The following is a 23,835-nucleotide window of genomic DNA, read 5'->3' on the forward strand; positions in this document are numbered from 1 at the left end:
AAGCCCAATATTGTAATGCACAGAACTGGATTCAGCTATAATATAAAATATTTGTAACTTAATTTTGTTCTTGGGACAAGAGTATTGTTTTTAATGAATGTAACATTTGACATGTATTTTATGTTGTAAACGCATACGTTACACATTTAATTACTGTTTCAGAATAATTAAATACTGAGGTTAATGTCATTTTGATTCCTCAGATTCACAAAATGCATTAAATGGAAGTCAGCTATAACAGTTAATGCGACGCGCAGACCACAGACTGTAAAAAAAAAATAGGTGCAGACCCTCTCAACCTCTCGCTGAACTGAAGCATTGAATGGCGCTAAAAGCGAGTACGTCACAGCTAACGTAGAACTTCCGGTTTAAAAAAAAAAGTTGTCAAATCGTCGGCCATCTTGGTTCCTGTAACAGCCTGAAATAAATTAAATATTACGACGAACCGGACTACGCTACGATTTCATCACGTAAAGTGAGTATATAAATTATGTTATTTGCTGCGTTACTTTTCTATTGCTATCTATAGCTTGGTTTGAATGAAGCAGAAGTCGTTTTGAGCTCGCGGTCTAATAAAAGTTTTCATCCAATGGACGATTGTTTTGGAGGATGAACATAGGCGCCATTTCCCTCCTCGCTCTCTGAAGCGCTTATTGGTGGCTAGTGGAAGGGAATGGAGGCGGTCAGGAAACTGTTGGACGTAGGTCACCATTTTGGCTCTTGAGTGTAAATGACTTCTATTGGCTCACTGGTTCATCCTGAGCCTAAATGGTGGCAGTTTCTTAACTACCAGAACCCTTAGAAACCTTGATTGGTGGAATCTAGTCCGAGGTTTGATTGGTCTGAAGGACAGAGCCAAACGTAGTCTTTATTGGTTAGACTGTCTTTACACCGCTTTACAAATATTTTAGGAAAACTCACTCAGAGCCTTCCAAAACCATCATTTCACTTCTCCTAGTTTGAGGGGAATCGGTCATTGCGGCCTGCTAACGTAGCGAGCACTGTCTCTACCTTTATGCCGCTCTTTTTAGAGTCCTTATCTGTCCGCACAATCTTACCGGCTGTAACGTTAGATGTTTTGAGATGTAAATCAGTCTCACAGTAAAAAAATAAATAAATCGGTCAATATGGGTTTTATGAACAATGTAACACACACATACACACTGAATGTTTGCTTGGTTTCAGTTAGCATGTCTCCGGGTAGCCTGCAAATGCTTGTCAACTTCGTTAATGAAAAAAACATTTGTGGTTCATATCGATATCAGTTTGTATAACGATTCATTAAAGTTATGAGAAGTATATTTGTGTGTTTAATTTATTCGTGTTGGAATTTATTTCGTGTATTTTCATTTTTCAAAATGTGCGGCTGGGTCATACATTGCATAAACAAATACGCTTCTAATTGTCACCTATGAAAGAAAAGAAAATACTCACGTCGTAAAACTAGATTCAGCAAAAATCTATCATTTTAAGACGTAATTGACTTGGTGTTAATTTACCAGGTTAAATGTAGGTCAATTCATAGCACATTAACTCACTATTTACACACCAGTCATCAGTGAGTGTTTCAAGGCAGCACTTAAAAGCAATATCATTGCGTATTGACCTTGATTTTACAAGAAAAGTAATGACATTCATAGCAACTGTTGCCACAATATTTCTGTACTGTTGCTGTAAATAATTTACCTGCTTTCCAGATGTATTTTAACAACAACAAAGTATAGGACGGATTGTGCTGCATTTGTTGCTCTGTCTTTCATCTAATTTCATATAATTTTAAGCTAACCCCTTAATTTTGATGTACATCTCTCACATAAGTAAAAATGTCACGTTTTTGTAAAGAGTAAAGCATTTCCAGACTTGGTTCTTTGTGGAAAATAATATGAAATCTTAAATCTGCTGTGCATCAACTGAATTTGGGCGGAAGGTGCGTAGGCTGTTTTGCATGTTGTGACATGAAGTTTCTGGAAATGAAGAGACTAATAAAGAATCAAGTGATGTTAAGAAAGTTAAGGTGCAATGATTGCATAAGCAAGATTTTGAGGGCAAAAAAGTCTATTGACAACAGTATGCAGATAAAAGCATCTTCAGCAGAAGTGACTTAACTCCAAATTTCAGATTGCATAGATTAGAAATAACTAGATTTCTGGTGAAAATTAAGTGTCAATTAGCGGAACAGTGTTAAATGTGACTGCTCCAGATGTGTTATTCTTGTACTAATAACCATAATTAAATGAAAAAATAACAAATAAGCATAAGATCAGTTGCATAACTTGTGTAATGTTTTGTCACATGAGATTGTGCTGTAAGGTTACACGTATTCGAGGTTAACCCATTCGACATGACCCTTCAGGTCAACTTTATATTCATTTCAAGACACAGTTAAGTGTTGCGTTTAGGTTTCATGTGCTGCATTGCATGCATGTTTCTTGCACTCAAATGAGACTGCAAGTCTGACCTGAGTGACTTTCCACTTTAAATCATGCGGCCGGCTACAGCATGCGGCACCCTCTTTGAGACCACCCTGAGCCAATCACTGTTCATGGGCTCATTTGCATCACTGCACGCCTGGCCATTCCGCTCCTCCGAGGGGCGGGCTTTAGAGACATTTGGTTTGACATTGTAAATAAGCAAGGGACAGTTGTTTGAGAAGTCAGTTGCTCTGTCCAGCTCCGTCCAGCCACAGCAGGGAAGACGATCTGCAGGGACAGATTTTTAAAGGCTTGCAAACCGAGACGATCCTCCGCCCTCCCTGCCTCCTTTTTGCAACTTTCTGCTGATTTTGTCTGGTTGTTTTTTTTTTTCTCTCTTGTTCTTTTCATTCCCTGACCCCTATGCTGCTGCTCAAGGTAACTTAAAACAGGAAGTTGAGTGTCTGTTAAAGGGGGCGGAGTGGAGAGGGTGAGCCGGGAGGAGGGGGATGACACAGCCTACAGACGGCTGGCTCGGCCAATAGCAGCAGAGACCGACTCGGGCTCATTTGAAGAATCCAGCAAAGGGGCAGGATCTTGGAGACAGGCGGACCGAGAGTATCGTTTAGCAAGCTAGATTGATTACAAGTCGAGTGTTAAAGGGAAAACAGTCAGAAGATTTTTGCCCCGACTTGTTCTGCTGCTCTGCATTGCTCTCACACTTTTATTTCTTTTCATCCATCCCTTTTCTCCATCTCCCCTCACTTTCTCGCCTGTGTTTTCGGTCACTCGTGCCGAGGCAGGGGTCAGCTGAAAGACAAATAGTAGGTTTGCCAGGCAGAGGCCAACTCCAGGCTCTAGGCGGCTTCAGGGGACTCGGACAGGGGAGGAATGGGAGTGGGTTGTGTGTTTAGGAAAGGGGGAGGGGGGTGGCTGAAGAAGATGGGCTGGTGGAAGGGGGAGGGGTCGAAACAGGGGGGCGGTAGGTGATCGCGCTCCTCTCGGCTCGGGGCTTTGAAAGCAGCAGCAGATCGCCTGTCCCACAGCCTTTTGTCTCCTCCTGGGACAGAGCCTGTGGACTTGACAGTTAAGGAGACTTTCGAGATGTCCTCCTGTTCTCCAGCGCCCACAGCGCAGCGTATGAAGGGCACGGGGTAAGTGTGACTGCGACTACAATCAAACAGTAAAGCTCTCTCTCTCTCTCTCTCTCTCTCTCTCTCTCGCTCGCTGCAGTAATGGGATGCTTCCTCTGTCCTCCGCTGTGCTTTTCTCCTCCTCCTTTCGTCCTCTACTTTTCCCCTTGCTTGAAATCTGAGTGTACTTCTTTGTGTTTTCTTTCCTGTTCATTTTGAAGTCCTTTACCTGACTACCAATGTTTGACATGAAGTAAACATTAACTAGCTGGAAATTTCACTGGGTTTGTGTAGGGAATTTTAACTTTCCATCATTGAACTGCATGGCGTACTCTTTGGTCGCAGTTGACCTTTAAGTTCAGTTCACTCAGTTGGACTTGGGACTTCTTAAAGGTCCCGTGCTGTCGTGCATCTCTGGTGCATCTGTGTTGTTTACAGAGATAGATAGAGATGATGGCCCTGGTTGCAGAGGACCGCCAGTCCCAGTTCACCTTTCAAGGCCCAGTTTCGTGGCTTGTTTACACTCTTGTGACAGTGAGGCAGAGCAGAGGACATTATGGATGTGGGCTTTACGTGATCGTCATGGATTGGGGTTTATGTGGGGACTTTTAGCCTCCTAGTTCATCATGTACAGATGGCTGTCCTCACACAATGTCTCGTTATGGAATCCGGTCGGATTAAAGTCTCTTTTTCGCTTGTGTACTAGAAAGTTTCCATTAGTGATGGTATTAAGGTCCTTTTGGGGAAAGGAGTTACTAAAAATAACTCTAGGTAGAGCCTTGACTGCTGCTTCTCAGCATGACGTGTTCGGTTAAGATTTTAATATCATTTTAGCTCCTTCCTGTACCAGTTTCAATGATGTTCAAGGGTAAAATGTCACACCTGACTAATGTTTTTGCACATTCCCTCTGGGTGCCGGAGTTTTGCGCTGGAGGTTGTTTTGAAATGTCAGCTTTAAAGTTTACAGTTGGGATTCTGATGCTGGCATCGACACGTCGTCGTACCTTGCCATTGCTAATGGGCCCATCAGTGGATGAAGGTCACAGGAATGTGAGAGCGCCTCCCGCATTTGATCCGTCAGTGGGGATAGTGTGAGACCAAGAGGACAGTGCATCCCTCAGGGGCGCAGACAAAAGGGGGCCATTCACCATCACGCTTCTCTAGGGAGGTTATCATAACACACAGTAGGGTCGCCAAGTTGCTGCAGTGAAAGTTGAAAAACCAGTCTCCGTTTGCTTTCTTTCTGTGCTATAGTGTATATATATATCTCTCTCTCCCTCCCCCTAAACTGTTTTTTTCCCCCTTTCTGCTTACTGCAGAATGACCTTGAGAGTTCAGGGACAGCTTCCTGGAGTTGATGCGAGGCTGAACCAAGGGCAACTTTAGAATGATTGATCAATGAGATTAGACACGCATCAGAGTGGCGGTATTGTCCAGCCCCTATGTTTTTGCTCTGAACATTAGAGCAAAACAAGCATGTCTATTTGATGGTTAATTTGTAATTCATTGCTGGCTGCCTGGGTGCATTTTGTTGTGTCCGAGTCGATAATTAGCCAGTAACCACAGTAGACTTTGTCAAAAAAAAACTATATATATATATATATATATATATATAATGTTTGTTTTTAACCAGCTGTTATTTCTGTGTGAATGTTTGGGTAGTTAATATGTCCAGGATGTAGCTTTAGAAATGTGACCTTTCTCAGTGACAGAATGATCATAGAAAACAGCTTGACTGTGTTCTATAATTTTATTGAGACTGGTTTTGGTTCAGGGTCTTCAGTAGTGTGTGATAAAGTGTTGTATGTATTTTGTGTAATAAAAAGAGTTTGTTTACATGCTTCGTTATATACAAGATTTTGCGTACTTGCGTGAAGCCTGTTCAAGTACATGGGACACAGTGCGTAATATTTAATAAAAAGAGTCTATATGACTTTGCAAAATCCTGACTGGTTTTACCTCATTCTGAGCAACTTGTTTAGATGACATTTTAAAAATACACATTGTTTTATTCTGACTAAAATCGAAATATAAAATCGTAATAACTAAAAATATATTTAAAAGCGCTACATTTTAATTCTAAAATGTGTATCTTTCTTCTTACATTATTTTCTTCACCTGTTCTGAAAAAAAAAAAATTCCCTCTGGAATGCTCGATATCAGATAAGATTGAATTACCTCTGTGTGCATTCATCATTTGGTATGCATTTAGATGCGGTATTCCTAAACTAGGGGAGGCATGCTGGAAATGAGGGGTGTGTGCAAAAATGGAGATGTATGACAGGATGTTGAGATGAGTGTTAGATTTTAACAGCGTCTCCAGTGCAAAGCTGTTTCTTCTCAAATGGCAAGCAGTTCTGTGGTTGAGTTCAATATGGGCCTGTCCAACAAAAAAGCAGACTTTGAAAAGACTTTTTAATTCCTGGCTGTTTAAATTAGGCTCATTTTAGAGGTGAGCTTCATGCCTGAGAGGTATCTTAGATCTCCAGTCAACACAACGGCTAGCATCCACAACCCTGCTATTGTCTTATCAGCACACCTGATTTGAATCTCTCCTGCACGAGGAAGAGATTGTTCTAAAACTTACGAAGCTGGCCAAACTGTAGTATAAAAGGCAAGTGTTTTGCCAGTAGTAACTGTATGTGAAATTATTATGTTGTGTTTGTGTCATAGCAGTTTCTCCTCCCTCGAGGCCTCAGGCCACACTTTCTCCAACCGTTAAATATCTGCTGCACAACCATCTTAACTCATCTCTTGTCAAGGGGGTAATTTGCAGTATCTCAAGTGTTTGATCGTCCCTGATCACACTGAAATGTTCGAGCTTTCCTTTGCTGCAGTCCTCCTGCACAGTGAAAGCCAGGCTGGCAGTGATGTTCTTGCTGATTCAGCCTCTGCTAGCGGCATTGACTTTCTGAGACACAGAGCACCAGTGGTCATTGCCATCAAGGCAACAGAACCGTTCAGGAGAAATCCTACACCACCATTGCATTCTGACTTGATGAAGGACGATTGTGACTGAGAGTTGAAGCACGTGCAATGAGCCTCACTTAGCATTTTGTGTCCTGCCTACAAGTCTGAAGTTCGTATGAATTCCATTGTGAATTTGTGATGATGATGTTCTGTTATGGTTGCAGTTGCAGTCAATGACGTAACACTTTTAATTTATTCATTTCTATTTATTTATTTTCTGTATCTTAATATATTTAATGTTTTCTGTATCTTAATATTTTTTATTTTCTGTATCTTAATAATATTTAAAAATGCATAAAATGGAATTTATACAGTATATGCTATTTCAATACACAACTTTTGATGAACATGTTTTTAAATTCAGAATTAAAATTAATGTTGATATTTTTTGAAGGCATATCGTTTATACGATTTATATATATATATATATATCTTTTTTACTTTTATAACCTTTTATATCGAATTCCAGTTTGATATGAGTGCATCTGAAAAATAGCGGAGGACACAGTGAGCACAGTAACCCAGTTATGCACTGTAAACATACCAGATGTTTACATGTTTATGTTAAGGGCTTTAAAATAACTCATAAGCAATGTTCCCTCTGAAATTTGTTTTTTTCCTTTTCTCTGTTGAGCGGACATTTCGCCCCCTGAGCAAAAAGTTTCTTTATACCAGACCTGTACAGCAAACACACAAACTTTAATGTGCCATTTATATTTGATTTGACCCTTGATGTAACTAAATGATGCACATCTTAGTTTACCTGAGAAAACATGTTTACAGTTCTGTTACCACGAAATTTTTATTAAAAATCATTAAAAGAAAAAAAAATCTCACACAGAACAGTTCAGTTCTTTATTATAATATAATATAATATGAACAAAACAAAGCAGATATTGCTCATGAATTCCCTTTTTGAGTTTTTTTTTATATATTAGGTTTATAATAAATTATAATATTAAAACAAAGTGAAGCATTTAAACTGATGGAATAGAATCGCATGGAATAAAACAAACTGAGGCTTTTAAACTGAGATCTGTGAGCTGGGAGTTCACTAGAATTAAATCAAAGGGTTTTCCCAACTTATTTTTGCGTGTGTCCTGTGCGTGGCATATTATTTCTTCTGCGCGGTCTTTGAGAAAACATTGCTCATTGCCCCGTCTGATGCTCTTTCAGTCAGATGCATGCCTGCTGACAGAGACACTATTTGCGCTATTAAATGTGTTTTAATAATTTATATATATATATATAATTAAAATAGAAAAATTTAGAAAAAAGCAAGATAGATATTAGATAACGTATATCACAATTCTGATTTTTGGCCATATTGCCCAGACTTGAGCAAATTATTATTATTTCTTGGTCTAAAAAATATTTTAACAGTTGCTTCACTGTATCTAGCTTGTAAATATTTGAAAGAACCTTTTAATGATTTATTTGCTTTAACACAATACCAGACATAACCTCAAAAGAACAAGGATTCTACCCACAATGCTACGCCACAGGTACACCTCCGATCTCAGACAGGTTGTCTCTCTCGATCTGGTTAAAGAAGTCAAAAATATCTCCCACTCAAGCAGCTGGTTTAAGCGAGCTTTGATTTAAGCTTTTTTTTATGTCTCCTTTAATGGCGTGTTATCTCATTTAATTTGCCTCACAATTTCCCAGGTCCATGACAGTAATTTGCTGCTGTTATCGCCTGTTAATTATCCAGCTAGTTTTCTTAATTGTCTCACTTGAGATGTTAAATGATTATCTTTTATCAGGCCGGAACTAGCACATCCACACTCACAGCTGTACTGCAGAAGAGCATAGTAAGATCGACACCTGATGCTGTTGCTTCCCAGCAGCAGAGCGACTGCCAGTCTTTTTCTTATTAGAAGCATGCATAATGAACTTGATTGACAGTTGACTGCTTCAATCAAGCCTGAAATGAGTCTAGAGCTTATTGACAGCACAATCACATGAATCATTGATTTGTATTATGCTTGTCTAATGTCACCGATCATGATTATTTTGGAGACAAATAAAGACTGTGACACTTAACATCATTTTTATTTTTTTTATCACAGTGTGATTGTAATCATCCTAATCCGTCAAAACACCTAAGAGGAGTAAGAGATAAAAGCAGGTCACTCGCCAGTAATCACGCACGTTTCACTGAGTTGCTTCTCTGTTTGACCCACATAGTGGGGCATCTCGGCAGTCCGACTGCTCCCCCTCCATTTAGCCCTTGGCACTTTGTCTTGTTATTGTATTATGGCTCAACTGCACAAGTCCAAGTACTTTTTTACTGCCTCACTCCGGCTCCTGTGGCACCCCACCCTGCTATTTCTGGCCCTGTGTTTTCTTCGAGAGAAAAAGAGAGGTGCTTTGTAGCGTCAGTGGCAGCGCAAGCTCAGGCAGGCTGCCTGCAGAATTCCTCCCATGCCATAGTAACCTGCCAGCATTGCTCCTCTTGCTTTTTCGGTTTGCATTAGTTTGTGTTTGGATTGCCTCCATTGCGTCAGTGCCAAGCCATTCTGTCAGTTTGGTTCCAAAGATATTTGGGTATCCAGATGTGCACTCCAGGTTTCAGGTCACTGTACTGGAGGAGGACTTTGTTCTCCAGGTTTTTCACAAATGGATTCTTGGCTTAGTTTATGCATGGCTGAATTGACCAATCGCCCCATCTACAGTTGCGCCAGGCATTTTACTGTAGTGACGCACAGCTATCACACATCATTATTCAGACTTCTTCAACCCAAACTAAACAGTTTATATTGTAGTTTAATATCTCAGAGCTTAAGAAGTTTACATAAATTTTGAGGCTTGTATGTGAACAACATTAACCCTGACTTGTGTTCTTGTGTTGATGTGTTCTCTCCCTCTTTATCACCTAGCAGATCTGGAGATGTCGGCAGACTCATTTGGAGCAGGCGGCAGCGATGCCCAGCAGAGCCTACAGTCCTTTTGGCCCAGAGTGATGGAAGAAATCAGAAATCTTACCGTGGTACGGTTTTCTCCTCGCTTTTTTACCTAGCTTATCACTTTGATAAAGTATAAACACTGCCTTTCTCAAAACAAACCTCAAAAATTCTTTACTGAAAAATTGAAGTCAACTATGTAGAAACTTACCAAGAGTCTACCACTGTTCATTAAGAGGAATTATGAATGTTATTGTGAATTCTCCTCTAACGCACTCTCGCACTGTTTCAGAAGGATTTCCGTGTGCAAGAGCTTCCTCTTGCCCGCATCAAGAAAATTATGAAACTGGATGAGGATGTGAAGGTAAGAGCAGCCGAGCTGAATCAACACAATCACTCTAAGCTGATGGCAGCACACTTCCTGTCTTTAAATTCTTGAGAAAGCAGCAACCCAACGATTGTCTGCTGTTACATCTCGTGGCAAGTTGCGTCAATAACTTTACAATGCTAAAACTATGGCTAGCTTCACTATTACTATTGCTCCTACTTGAGGAGTTTTTTTTTTTAATCTTTAGCCGTAAGTATTGAAGTCATGGATGTTTTGCAATATTTGTGCTATAGATATGAATCAAATCACTAGGGGTGTGCACAGATAGTCGAACATTCGAATATTCGTTCTGCTTTTATTATTCTATAAATAAAAATGATATTCGAATTTCGCTATATTTTTGCTTGCCATAAGAAAAGAAAAAAATAATTCCACAATAAAACCTAATTCGGTCACTTTCTGTGATTCTCCATGGCATATTTGAAGATGTATGCAAGCAAAAAATTATTAATCAATGAATAAGAACTGCGGTCTTCCACAGTACTTTAAATATGCAGTGGAGAATCACAGAAAGTGACAGAATTCAAGAACAATTTTGCTACATCTCTCAGGCAATGAATAAACACCGCTAACTTGGAGAATGCAGTGAAAACTCTTCTTCTCGCGTCTGCCCTAGACCCTCGGCACAAACATCTCAGGTTCCTCCACGAAAACATTAGAGAAGTAAGAAAAAAAACTTTTTGAACATTATCAGAACATTTTCCTTGATGCGAGTGGTGCGGATGCAGCCGCCGCCACCAATGATGAAGAGGATGCAGTGCCCACTCGTCGGAAAAGGCTGAACCAGTTCTTCAGCGATGATTACAGAGAGTCCAGCTGAGACCAGTGGGAACAGTTCTTGCTGAAGCCAAGTATTCGACCAGATGAGCATCCCATTCAGTGGTGAAACGAAAACACTAAGCGCTTCACAAAACTTATTCGCTTAGCACAGCGTTATCACAGCGTTTTCTCCGCGGCCGGCCTTATTGTTAGTAGACTAAGGAGCCGACTTTCCCCCAATCATGTTTACATGCCTGTGTTTCTTAACAAGAATATGTAAAACAATAGAAAAAAAGATTTGCTGAAAGTTTCAAAGTTAAGTGTAAGCCACATTCTGTACAATAGCCTAATTGCTGCAGGCTGCTTTACGTTTTTTCTTTGTTCACTTTTTTCTTTTTTCTTTTTTTTTTTGCTTTTAATCTGTAATTTTGTTTGTTTGCACACATTGTTAAAGGTTTTCAACTACAAAACACAGCTTATTGTGTGTAAGCTTGTTCAAAAAAGGCAGAAACAATAAATGTTTGTCTCATTAAACTTAATTTAAATAAACGAATATTCGTTTTTGTGAGCTCAAATATTCGAATGTGATATTTGCGGAAAACGCCCATCCCTACAAATCACTTGGCTTGAGGATTGCTGCATCTTTAATTGCCTATATTGCCTGCCAAAAAAATTAAAAATCCCATAGATTTTGATTAATATTGCAGAGCCTCTTCTAGAGACTCTGTGGGATAGTGAAGGACCCAAATTCAGCAACTGAAAATGTTCAGCCAAAAAAAAAATCTTTATTTTCAGTTTCATCCAAAACAGAATTCTGACTGTGTCAGCAACTATGTTGTGCACACCATGTTGATAAGCTACAACATTACATTACATTTTGTCATTTAGCAAATGCTTTTATCCAGAGCGACTTACAAATGAGGATAATGGAAGCAATCAAAATCAACAAGGGGCTATGATATGCAAGTGCTATAAGAAGTCTTAGTTAGCTTAAAGGGATACTCCACCCCAAAATGAATTTTGTCATTAATCACTTACCCATATATCATTTAATGCAGTACATGTAACAAGGTTTTGTTTTTTCAATTATATAAAAAATAAAAAGAAAACCTATAGAACAGAAAAAGAATAGAGCAAGCTTGTGTTAGCTTTTTTTTATTTTTTTTTTAAGAATAACGACAGGTAAACGTGTCAACAGTCTGGGCATACATCAATGCCCAAAAATTATTATAGAATAGTGATATATATAAAAATTGTTCAGCTGAAATATTGATTCTGTAGATTGCCAATAAACTTTTCGGTCCCACTTTATATTCAGTGGCCTTAACTACTATGTACTTACATAAAAATAAGTACAATGTACTTATTGTGTTCATATTGCATTGTAAAACACTTTTACTGCCATTGAGGTGGGATAGGGGTAAGGTTAGGGAGAGGGCTGGAGGTATGGGTAAGTTTAAGGGTGGGTTAAAGTGTAAAGTATGGGTCAACAGTGTAATTATAAATGTAATTACAGAAATTAAATACAGATGTAATAACATGTCATTTTTTTATAAATATGAGTACAATGTAAAAACATGTATGTACACAATAAGTACATTGTACTAAATTATTAATTAAAATGTAAGTACATAGTAGTTAAGGCCACTTAATATAAAGTGGGTTCAACTTTTCTATTAACTAGTGTTCATTTATGACATTGATATGACACTCTGAACTGCTTACTAAGTTCAATTACCCTGATTCATTTAACAAAACTTTTATTTTTGGTTTAATTTTTGGCTAAAGAAATATATAGTAGAACAACACTACTATGGGATCCTTTTGCTTACTCCACCTAAACTGACCCAAAAGTAATCATCAGAACATGCTAGGAATCATATGTCGACATGCTAGTATAGATATCTGTGATCAGTGGCCCCAAACCTTCCATTTCACCCTAGCAAAGATATTTTTTTCAGCATATACAAATTAAATAATCTATATATGATCAGTTTAATTCACAAACCGCCATTAATGAAAGTATGGATATACATTTTCCTAGTTTACAACAAATCAAAGTCTTTTCCAAATGAAAAGTTCATATTTTCATTGGCTACAGCTGCGGTGTAGTCTGATTTGAACCACTACAAAAACAGTAATCTATTATTTTTTTGAACCTAATGAATAGAAAAACTATTAGATCCAGTCATCTGGCCATTTCCCTTTGAAACAGTCTGATATTTGGTAGTGTGCAAACATTGAATAGACTTTTTCAGAGGACTAAAAATAACTTCTCAGTAGGGCTGGGCGATATGGAGCAAAAAATATATCTCGATATATTTTGCTATATCTCGATATACGATATATATCTCGATATCTTTACAGGAAAAATAACCCCCAAAAAACTACTGCAAAAACAAATATGGCAAATATTACATGTTAAGGGGCCTATGAAACATTTTATTTTTTTCTTCACCATATGTTTTATTGTTACCTAATTCTGTGTGCATAAATGCATAAAAACAACTTAATTAGTTAAAAAAAATTCTTAAAATAGCCTTATGTGAAATGTTTTTTTCCCTTCAGAAATTCTGTGTATTTACATTTTACTGATTATCAAATGAAGGCATAAAACATTCATTTAATTTATCTTTTAATTATTTAAAATTAAGCAAACTTTATTTTTTTGGTAAACAAAGGGGATTTACTATTAAAAATAAAACATGGGAGAAATGTTGTGTGATTATTCCTTATAAAATTATGTTCGTTTCATTTTAATAGTAGTAGTAGTGGGCTATCTACATTCTGCTGTACAATAGTAATAGATTTCTGTCAAATACTTTTATTTTTTTCAATTACTTTACAGTTCTGTGTATGTGATACCACAGTCTATGATGTGATATGAGCTAATCTTACTCAAATCAAACGGTCAGATGCTCATGAAGTGACTCTCAGTGCAGTTCTGGAGATGTTCCTCATGTGTTCACGTCTTTATTTAGAGAGAGGAAAGACAATGAAATCAGCGAGAGCGTTATGCGAGCTTCCGTGTTTAATGAATGAAGACGCGCTTCTGCTCCATTCGTTGACACAGACACGCAGAACATGCAGGATTCATATTTAAATAGACTTTTCCGGGTTAATATTTGCAGATATTAGTCCATTTCGCGATTTGATGTAAGTGCATGACCGACTTTTGATTAATTCATTTAAAATTTGACCAATTCCGTGACATTCCGCGTTAAACTGTAGATTCCATTTTTATGACTGGATTCCGCGATTCCGTCCGCGTTTCATTGGGCCCTACAGTAGACATCTGCCTGCCGTTCGCCCTACGCCTTAAAACTGAAGTATCTCCATATAATGGAGCCAGTTGTCTTTTTCTTTTTTTTTGACTAGTTCTCTACACGCGAGGTGAGAGGGGACAAAAGCAAGGAGGCGGGGGGCGAGCGAGCGGGGGCGAGCACAGCACAGGGAAGGCAAACAAGCAAAGTGGCGGAATCAGAATATAAACAATATATCGATATATACGATATGTCAAAATCCATATCGTGTTTAAAAAATATCTCGATATATTTTAAATATCGAGATATCGCCCACCCCTACTTCTCACATAACAACCTCAGTTCCATGTATTGCCAATATTTTACTCTGTTTGCCAGATCCTTTAACAAAGCAACATTCACATAAACAAACCTTCAAGTATAAATAAGAACATGGCATCAGTACTGTTGAGAGAGCTAGAGGTCGTTTCCAGAGTGCTATTTGCCAAGTATTGAGTGGCGTTAACACACAGATGCCGTTTTAGTGTGGTTTCATAGAGCAAGAGAAATAAAAATGATTAGACATAAGGTTTGGTGTTTGGTGTTAAAAGTGATGGTTTAACACTTAAGAATGAGCTGGATTAACTCTAAAGCAGACAGATATTTCCTCCTTATCTTTGTACTCAGTTGAACAATACAAAATATTGTGATGTTGTAGATGCCACAGGGTATGATCTTCCCACACAGCCTTAGCTGCGTGGGAAGCAGGGATCAGGTCAGGGTGTTGTCCAGACGCTCAAAATAACCTGCAGCTTAGAGTGGAAAGAGAGAAAAGCCAAAGCAATTAAGAGCTCAGGAGCAGTGGCATGGACAAGACCCCTGGGTCAGCCCTTGATGTAGCCTCTTAGGCTACTACATATGTCCATCTGTCTGATGGCAGGCCGAAAGATGATGGGCATGGGTATAGTGAGTGTCTGGATAAGATTCTATGTCATCCTTTTATTTCTGTATTAACTTGCTTTGGTAATCCTCCATAGATGATCAGTGCCGAAGCACCAGTGCTGTTTGCCAAAGCAGCACAGATCTTCATCACAGAGCTCACTCTCAGAGCCTGGATTCACACTGAGGACAACAAGCGGCGCACACTACAGGTCAGTCATGTTCATTCTCAACTTCCCTTTGACCCCTTGCCCTAGCCAGCTGAGATAAACCATTCTCCTCTGTGACAAAATTATCTTATTTTGTGTTTGAAGAAGACTGGAAATGATAGAGTGAAGATGGTGGGTGGGATCAGGAAGTTACCCTGAACTGGTTTTAAATTGTGGTCACCTGCACAAAAGTGCCAACCTGTATTTCAGAGCTCTACCTGTTAAGCCATGTGTCCAGTGACCATCCTTATGTATAGTAGTTCTCAATTTAAGACAAACTTGGGTTTATTTCCTGATTCCAACCACCATCTCCCCGATATTATTTCCTGACTGTTTTCCTGACTGTCACATTTACCGTTGCTTGGCAAAATTTCACAGGCAAAATTTCACAGGCAAAATTTCATAGGCAAAATCCAGTCATTTCCAAAATAATAACTCCAACTTGAGTTTTGCTTCAGAGCGAAATGTTCAAGTTGGATTTGATCACCAACAGAAATCTGCTTAATTTGAAAATTTCTTCTGTGTGAGATGTGCTTCATACATCACTACACTATTGACAATTGATCTACACACACATCTCCACACTCTCTTTTTTTGCCTGTAAAATTTAGCAAAAAATGTGTCTAATACGACTGCTGCTTTAGCCATTGTTCCTATTATGTTCTGTACTCCGTGTGAATAGGTCCAACCCCAAACCATTAAAGCAAAGATAATAAAAAAAAAGGTCCCTCCTAATACAACGTGTACTAGAGTCATGACACAGCTTGTCTGTTTATGGGAAGAGCCCCCCACAGGCCCCCCAAGGCTTTTCTCTGTTCCACTGTAGCGTAGAGTCTAAAAGTACATCTACCATGACCCACTTACTTTTTTGCCACTGATTTTGCCTCCCTGTGCTGTAAAAAAAACACTGTCCTGGTCCTTCAATGATACTCAAGTGGTCCCTTAATGCTTGGATTGAAAATGAATAATAATAAAATCTATAAAATATTAATTATTAAAAGATGTATAATTTTTTATAGATTATTATTATTATTATTATTATTATTATGTGACATTTAAATTACACCAAATAACTGAAAGTGTTAGAGGTGTAAGATTAAAAATATTTGATTTTAAAATGAAATCTATCTATCTATCTATCTATCTATCTATCTACCTATCTATCTATCTATCTATCTATCTATCTATATAATCTATATAAATATATCTAAATATATTATTGTTGTTATATTGTGTGTGTGTGTGTATGTATATACGTGTGTGTGTGTATATATAAAAATATATATATATATATATATATACACATGATAGGTAAAAATTGATAGCCTGAATGCACTGTAAGTCGCTTTGGATAAAAGCGTCTGCTATATATATATATATATATATATATATATATATATATATATATATATATATATATGAGAAAAGCGTTCAATAGTCTGCAGTGTAGCAGCATGTCAACATAGTCTTCTTCTTGCGTGGTGTTCAGCAACAGGTTTTGTCACTGAACAAAGCTGTAATGACTGTTAGACGGTCTCTTTAATATGTAGATGGTATTACTGCTCTCCCTGTGAGCTTGCAGCTGGCCCACAGTTCCTTTGTGAAGGCATCACGCCAGTCAGTGTCACCACGACAACAGTCGTCAATGGAACAACTGCATGGATGTGACCCTTCACCACCAGATATTAATCATGGTGCTAAAAATAGCAGCTAGTTTGGGGGGTGACAATGGGTGGTCTTTGCATCCAATATCCTGTGGAAAATACCACCAGTAGATGGTCTGTGGGGTGCTATCGTGTTACCCTTCGCTAAGAACAGTTGATGCAGACAGTGGGACACATTCTATATATATTTTTTTGGATTTGTTTTTGACTCTCTGAACTTGTTTTCTGTTTTCCAGAGGAATGACATCGCCATGGCCATCACTAAGTTTGATCAGTTTGACTTCCTCATTGATATCGTCCCCCGCGATGACCTCAAGCCTCCAAAACGACAGGTGCGGAAAAGACAAGAGCTTCAAGCTGTCAAAATTAATCTGCATCTAACATTTTTTTTCCTTCAGCGTCTGTGAAGAGGAGATGGTGCTGTGTTGTCTTTGGCAGCCTGGGGGCGCTGTAAACATCCTTGACTGGAAGCTGGGTGTAGGGTTTGTGAAGGCTTTCAGTCGGATGTTTGCAGCGCCCTGCTTCCCCTATCTCTGCACAACCAGACATCATATTTATTCATTTCTGGTTGATTTTACAAATGTGGCCATAGTGCCATGTGCCTGACTCCAAAAACAACTATGTGCGGTTATGTGCTACAGCACTGGCAGCAGGACCCTAACGGGGTCCGTGTATCTTTTGGTCATCTGATTTTCTACCTAAAAAGAAATAAAGAGAAATGAGAACATTTAACAGAAGCTTTACTTTGAATTTACAATGTAGATTATTTGACAGTCACACCCTGAGCACTTCCCTCAAATGTTTCTGTAGAGAGCATTAGCAACATAAAGATAAACATCTAAACTGCCTTTCAAGAGTCTTTGAGTTTTTATACTTATTGTCATATTTGAGCTATTTTATATTTATCATATTTTAGCTATGAATTATAATTGGGTGTCTATTATATTCATTAAACAAGAGCTTTGGGAATCAATACAACAAAAAAACAACAACATACCTTAAACTGAACTTGAATGAATTTATGCGAAGGCTTTTTGGTCGTGAGGTGTTTTTGTGTGTGTGACCAGGTGTGTAAACATCCTACACTCTCAGCTGTGACATCACCAAGCTGGGAGAGGGATGTTTACTCTCTTTGTTGCAAAGAAATCTTCAGGAATGGATGACGACGAAACATAAGGATACACTTCTGGGTACAAACGTTTGGGTATGTTCCTGCTCTTTGTGTTAGAATAGGACAGCTGATTGCCCGCCATTGCGCTGCGGTTGAGTGTGGGAGTTCAGGCCACAGACTGCAGCTGAAGGTCTCCATTCTGTCCAGCTAGAAGATTGCATTACTCGCTCTGGCTTTGCCTAGAAGTAATTTATCCTCATCCTGCCTCTAGTGTTACAGAGCTAAAATAATTTATGGAGATGTAACCAGCAGATAGGCCTCATGAACTCCTGATTTCATCTGTGTGTGTGTTTATGGGATTGTCGGATGCTCTCTTGCATTTATGAAGGACCTGCTGAGGTGTGCTGTAATATAAGGTATATGTTTCTCTATAATTGTGCCGGTCTGTGTAGGAGGAAGTGCGTCAGTCTGTCGCACCGACTGAGCCGGTCCAGTATTACTTCACTCTGGCGCAGCAGCCCAGTGCAGTGCAGGTCCAAGGTCAGCAGCAAGGCCAGCAGGTGGCTGCTCCCACCGCCACCACACTGCAGCCCGGACAGATTATCATCGCTCAGCCCCAGCAAGGCCAGGTAATTCTCACGCACTTGCCGCAAACCCAAAAACGGAGTACATGGAACACCGCATTAAAACAATTAGCTTAGATATCAAGGCTACATTCAAAATCACATAATTCCATTCTATTTCAGTATGTGAAAAGAGTAGGCTAGTATGTCCAAATTCACTGCTTTCATTAAACATTAGAAAAAAAAAAAAAAAAAAAAAAGAACCTGTTACTTTGATTACGTCCCGTCCAAACTTCCTGTTTTAATAGGAAGTATGTCAGCACAGGTAAGAAAACTGGTATGTGGAGGACACTGTTTGCCCTTGTAATTACCCTAGTGCATATTATACTGTGGTCTGGTGGACAAAAGCCTGAAACTTTATCGTACTTACTCTCTCACACAACACTTGAGCCCTGATTACTTTGATCAGCCCATTACAGGATCATTTGAAACATGATTGGTGAAGGTTGAAAGCCCAGAGGGTGTCATTCTCACGTTGCTATCAGGTGAACAGCAGAGAATCCAGTCACTCTCTCATGTGATATCTGTTCAGCTTTTTTAGCATGAACACAGCAGTCCTCTCCACGCCTCTACTTTTTAATTTGTATGTAGGAAACTTTTATTTAGTTAAGTTATACCGGTTTAATTCCACTAGTGTGAGGCTCTTTTTCACTTTCTCTCTGTTCTCTGTGGCGAACCTCATTCTCTCTCTAAAGATCAGTGCTGCTTCAGCAAGCTGCTGTTTGCTGACCTGTCAGAGCTGTGCTGCAGTCACCTTTGAGAGCACTTGGGACAAATATATACACTAGGGTGCAACATTTTCAGACCACAATAAAATGAGATTCAAATTCTAATTTCAACCTGAAAATGAAGTATTTTCAGTAGTGGTGCAAAATGTAAAAATGTTAATCTTTTTAAAAAAACATAAAATCTTACGGACCTCAAACATTTGAATGGTAGTGTATATACACAGGTAGGAAAGAAATAAAGTGAGAGAAAAATTGTGGTGTAGATTATTTATACACAGGAAAAATGTTGTACGCAGGATTGTTATTAAAAATTTGACAAAACACTTGTCAGATTGTGACCTGTTCTTTCATGTGCTCTGTTCAAGCTCACTTCTGTTCACCCTTTAAGTAAAAATGTATTTTCATTGAGTTTTTATCTTCAAACCTGAGGACAGAGAGTCGGTTTAGCTTCATCTCGCTGTCTGCTCACTGCTTTGTGCTGCTATATGCGGTCATTTCCCCAAATGCATGTCAATATTTTACACCAGAGCTTGCAATCATCTGCTATAACAGATGCTTCATCTTTGCTGCTGATTTAAACTCTGCTTCAGTTAATGCCCGTTCACACCAAATCTGAAACTACAGAGAGACACGAATTATCAAATATTCACAGCAATTTTTCAAACTTTTATTATTCTAGATTCATTGCAGAATTTTTGCTTTGTAAATAATATGTATTATATATTATCGCAGTGTGATATTTCAGGCTTGGTATGAATTCATTTTAAAAAGATTAATGAATGTTTTATGTCATTTCAAAGATATGGATATAGTGCGAATAAGTTTGTGCATACTTCACGTGACATCACACTTTCATTTCTTTTCAGTGCTTTGCCTTTTTTGTTGCTTTTTAAATGAGGTTTGAGTATGCGCTTTGCATGTGCTTGCTTGTGTTGTCAAGTTCACTCTCTCTTTCTCGTATTGTTTCCTCCTCTTCCTCAGGTATTGCAAGGAACCACCATGCAGCAGCTGCAACAGGTGCAGGTTGCTCAATCACAGGCGACCCCTATCACGGTAAACACCTCAAACCCCTGAAAATGATCCCCGATCTTCCCCAAAAAGTCCTTCTTTGAAGCACAAAGGAGCTTTTTTAAGGGCTTTTTTCATGACAATTGAATAAGAACAGGATTTCAAATCACAGCAAAAATATCCCTGTATGGGTACTATATCATATACCATACATGAAACATTGCAGAAAACAGAAGCAGAGGGTATGATGATTTTATTTAATGTTTTTCTTTAATTTCCTTATCAAATATTCTGGATACGGATATTTTTATTATTAATCTGACTAGTGTCAGTTTTTCTTAATTTGCAATTTACAGATTTTAATCACAATTTTGCATTTGACATTTAATTTTTCTCAATTCATATGGAGTCATAAACGTGTAATTTATAAAGGTGTTTAAAATATAGCACGTCTCACTGCTGGACTGTTAATTCTCTATTTTCAGTACAGTTGTTATAGTCTGTTCTTTATATGGTGTCAGCAGTATTTCTTCTCCATAGTGCGGTGTGACCGCAGACCTTGTGTTTATTGATTTTGAGCTCGAGTCTTGTGGTTACTGAAAGTGAGACTTCAAAAGGAACCTTATAACGTTTTGCAATGAGAAAACTGTCATTATATATGAAAACAGCATTTTGCTGAAGTCTATAGCAACATAAAGGACATTAAGGGTTCAGCCAATCAGCTTTGCCATCACAAGAATAATTCACATTTTTAATAATATCTAAAAATAGAAAGTTTATTTTTCATTTATTTTACGTTTTTACTGTATTTACCTTGATCAAATAGATGCAGGCTTAGCGAGAAAGAAAACATCAAAACATTAAAAATCTTTTAACTGAAGTGGTTAACTAAAAGCAGAAGTTACCATATTCTCTTAAACCAAGAAGATATTTTTCACACAGGGCAAAATTTGCAATTCATATGCCCTCTACTTGACGCTATATGAGTTCACTGTATGTCTCAGGCCAGATAAAGTTGTGCTGCTTAATAAATTGCTGTCACCTATCGGGTGTCAGTTCCTGAAGAAGAGAGATCATCTGTCACATCTCTGCAGTCAGTGCCCAGGTTTCTCCGTTCAACACGAGAGGCCCGAGGTCACAGTCTTACATCTCTCTCCTTTCCTCAACACGGCTACAATTTCACTTTCTTTTGGAAGCCTTCCCAGCCCATAGTACAGTAGTCTGTAATACTAATGCTGGTTCATCTACTCCGGCATATATGCTGAAAGAGACCTGAAAGACACACAACTGATCGAAACTCAACTTGAAAGTAAGTTTGACGCCGCAGTCCCACCTCACGACTTTCATCCTCCCTCTTTCAGAGTGCTCCGGTGACCATGCAGGTGGGCGAGGGTCAGCAGGTGCAGATTGTGCAGGCGGCTGCACAGGGACAGGCTCAGGCACAGGCAGCACAGTCGGCTGGACAGACCATGCAGGTTATGCAGCAGATCATCACCAACACGGGAGAGATCCAGCAGATTCCAGTAAGGAATAACAGGCTTTTACCTTTTGTATTTTTGAAAGCATTATAAATTGGTGATGGGGATTGCAGCACACCTGTGCCATATGAAGACCAGACAAACATGTTTGTTATTTGGTGGTAATGATGTGTTCTCATCATTGCCCTCTTGTGGTGTCCTGCAGGTGCAGCTCAACACCGGTCAGCTGCAGTATATTCGCTTGGCTCAGCCTGTCTCAGGAGCACAGGTGGTTCAAGGACAAATACAGACGCTTGCTACAAACACTCAGCAGGTATATCATGAAAGATCTTAAAGATGGTCAGCAATATTAGCTCAACTCATGGCCACAAGAGACAAGTCATTATTTATTTAATTCGGTGACACTAATGGTGCAGATGTTACAGTTGAATTAAATTCTTCGGTGTAATCTTGTTGAATTGTTGTTTAGATTTCACAGACAGAAGTACAACAGGGTCAGCAACAGTTCAGCCAGTTTACTGATGGCCAGGTAATGATTTCTTCCACACCAAACCCCTCACCCTTTTTTTATTTTTAAGGCTTTTATACAAACAAACACACACACACAACACACTTTTGTTTAAAGGTTTGGGGTAAGTAAGGCTTAAAGAGTTTGGTGACATAAACAGTAAAGGAAGTGAAATTGTATCAAAATTAATGGTTAATATAATTAAAATAACCTATTTTCCACAACAACTTTTTTTTCTATATGAATATATAAATATATATAATTTATTCCTATGATGGCAAAGCTGAATTTTCAGCAGTCATTCATATCTCCTGTCACATGATCCTTGAGAAATCATGCTGAATTGGCTCCTCAAGAAACATTTTATTATTATTATTATTATCATCATAATCAATAATGTAAACCGATGCTTAATGTTTTTGTGAAAACTATGATACATTTTCTTCAGGATTCTTTGATGGATAGGAAGTTCAGAACACATTAGATTGTTCTTTACCTTTGATCAATTCAATCCATCCTTGCTGAATAAAAGTATGAATTTCTTTCCACAAAACATACCGACCCCAAACTTTTGCATGTAACATTAAAATATTAAAAAACATATTATATGTTATATTAAAATATAATATAGAATATTCTAATTTTATAATACTATTCTGTATGGAATGTGCTATATACTGTAATTACATTCTCTTTCTGTTAGCCTTTTTTGCACCGCTACAGTTTCAATCCAGATCTCAAATGTCATTTATCACTTCAGTAACACACATCCCTCCCTTTCTTCCTGTGATTCTATAGCAGCTTTATCAGATCCAGCAGGTGACGATGCCTGCAGGGCAGGAGCTGACCCAGCCTATGTTCATTCAGTCCACCAATCAGACGGCCGACGGGCAGGTCACCACGCAGGTCAGTGCGGACTGAGGCTGTCGCCAACCACCGCCTACACTGAAGGAGAGGAGCCGCCACACACCAACACCCAGTCCTTCCACTTCCCTTCATCTCATGCCATATTTTGATCAAGTTCTCCAACTGGTTTAATTCAGCAATCAAATAATAAACTTCAGATTTAGGATTCGTAATTTACCGTCCAAAATACATGTATTGCTAAGTTGAGGACTCTTTACTTCAGTGCTGGAATGATCAATGTGTTATGGCAGAGATTTGATTTCTGCCATATTAATTTCAACTCTGTCTTTTGCAATATGGCTAAAAGGTATGAACCCACTGTCTTCCTTGCAGTATAGGTAGAATATGTCCTTGTTTCATAGTTTAACGTGGATATGGGTAGAGATTATGCTTTCAGATCTGTTCAGTGATGGAGACATTAGGGTGAGGTTTGTGAAACCTGAGCTGGGGGGCACTTCTTTTTTTATTTTTTTATTTTGAGAGATTATGCCATCTCATGATGTGTAGAGTTCTAAACTTGATTTAAAAAAAGCCATAATCTACACATTCTGTATCTCTGTAGTTTAACTCTGTAATTCTGTAGTAATTGTATTAGTTCAGTTGTAGTATCTTGTATAGTTTTGAAATTTGATAACATTGTATTTGTTAAAGGGCTTCTTATTGTTGGGTTTTGTGTATGCAGAATGGTCCTCTTTGTGTGAATGTGTGTGAATGTGTAATTGATGTGCTTTCCTTGCGTGTTATTTTTGGACCAGTTTTAAAGAGACTTCTTTTGCCCCTTGAAACTGAACTACTCCACTGTTACCTAATTGTAAAAACACCTTAATGAAATAAAACCCCTTTTTATATTAA

At 38.5% G+C, this 23,835-nt stretch overlaps 1 protein-coding gene across 9 annotated transcripts; it reads left to right on the top strand.

Annotated features, from left to right (window-relative positions):
• The first annotated feature begins 313 nt into the window (after window positions 1-313).
• Window positions 314-23,835, top strand: LOC127935285 (nuclear transcription factor Y subunit gamma). 9 transcript variants are annotated; one of them, XM_052532999.1, is made up of 11 exons: window positions 314-475; window positions 9,400-9,506; window positions 9,713-9,784; window positions 14,847-14,960; window positions 16,858-16,953; window positions 18,185-18,361; window positions 20,065-20,136; window positions 21,453-21,614; window positions 21,775-21,882; window positions 22,039-22,098; window positions 22,876-23,835. In XM_052532999.1, exons 2-11 carry the CDS (start codon window positions 9,408-9,410, stop codon window positions 22,996-22,998), a joined length of 1,083 nt encoding a protein of 360 aa, XP_052388959.1. In that variant the 5' UTR covers window positions 314-475; window positions 9,400-9,407; the 3' UTR covers window positions 22,999-23,835. The 9 variants fall into 9 exon arrangements, with proteins under 9 accessions (XP_052388959.1, XP_052388963.1, XP_052388967.1 ...); XM_052533003.1 differs by having other exon boundaries at window positions 9,716-9,784; XM_052533000.1 differs by having other exon boundaries at window positions 318-475; window positions 9,397-9,506.

Source organism: Carassius gibelio, chromosome A19, assembly GCF_023724105.1.
Source record: "Carassius gibelio isolate Cgi1373 ecotype wild population from Czech Republic chromosome A19, carGib1.2-hapl.c, whole genome shotgun sequence".
In the NCBI taxonomy this organism is placed as follows: Eukaryota; Metazoa; Chordata; class Actinopteri; order Cypriniformes; family Cyprinidae; genus Carassius; species Carassius gibelio.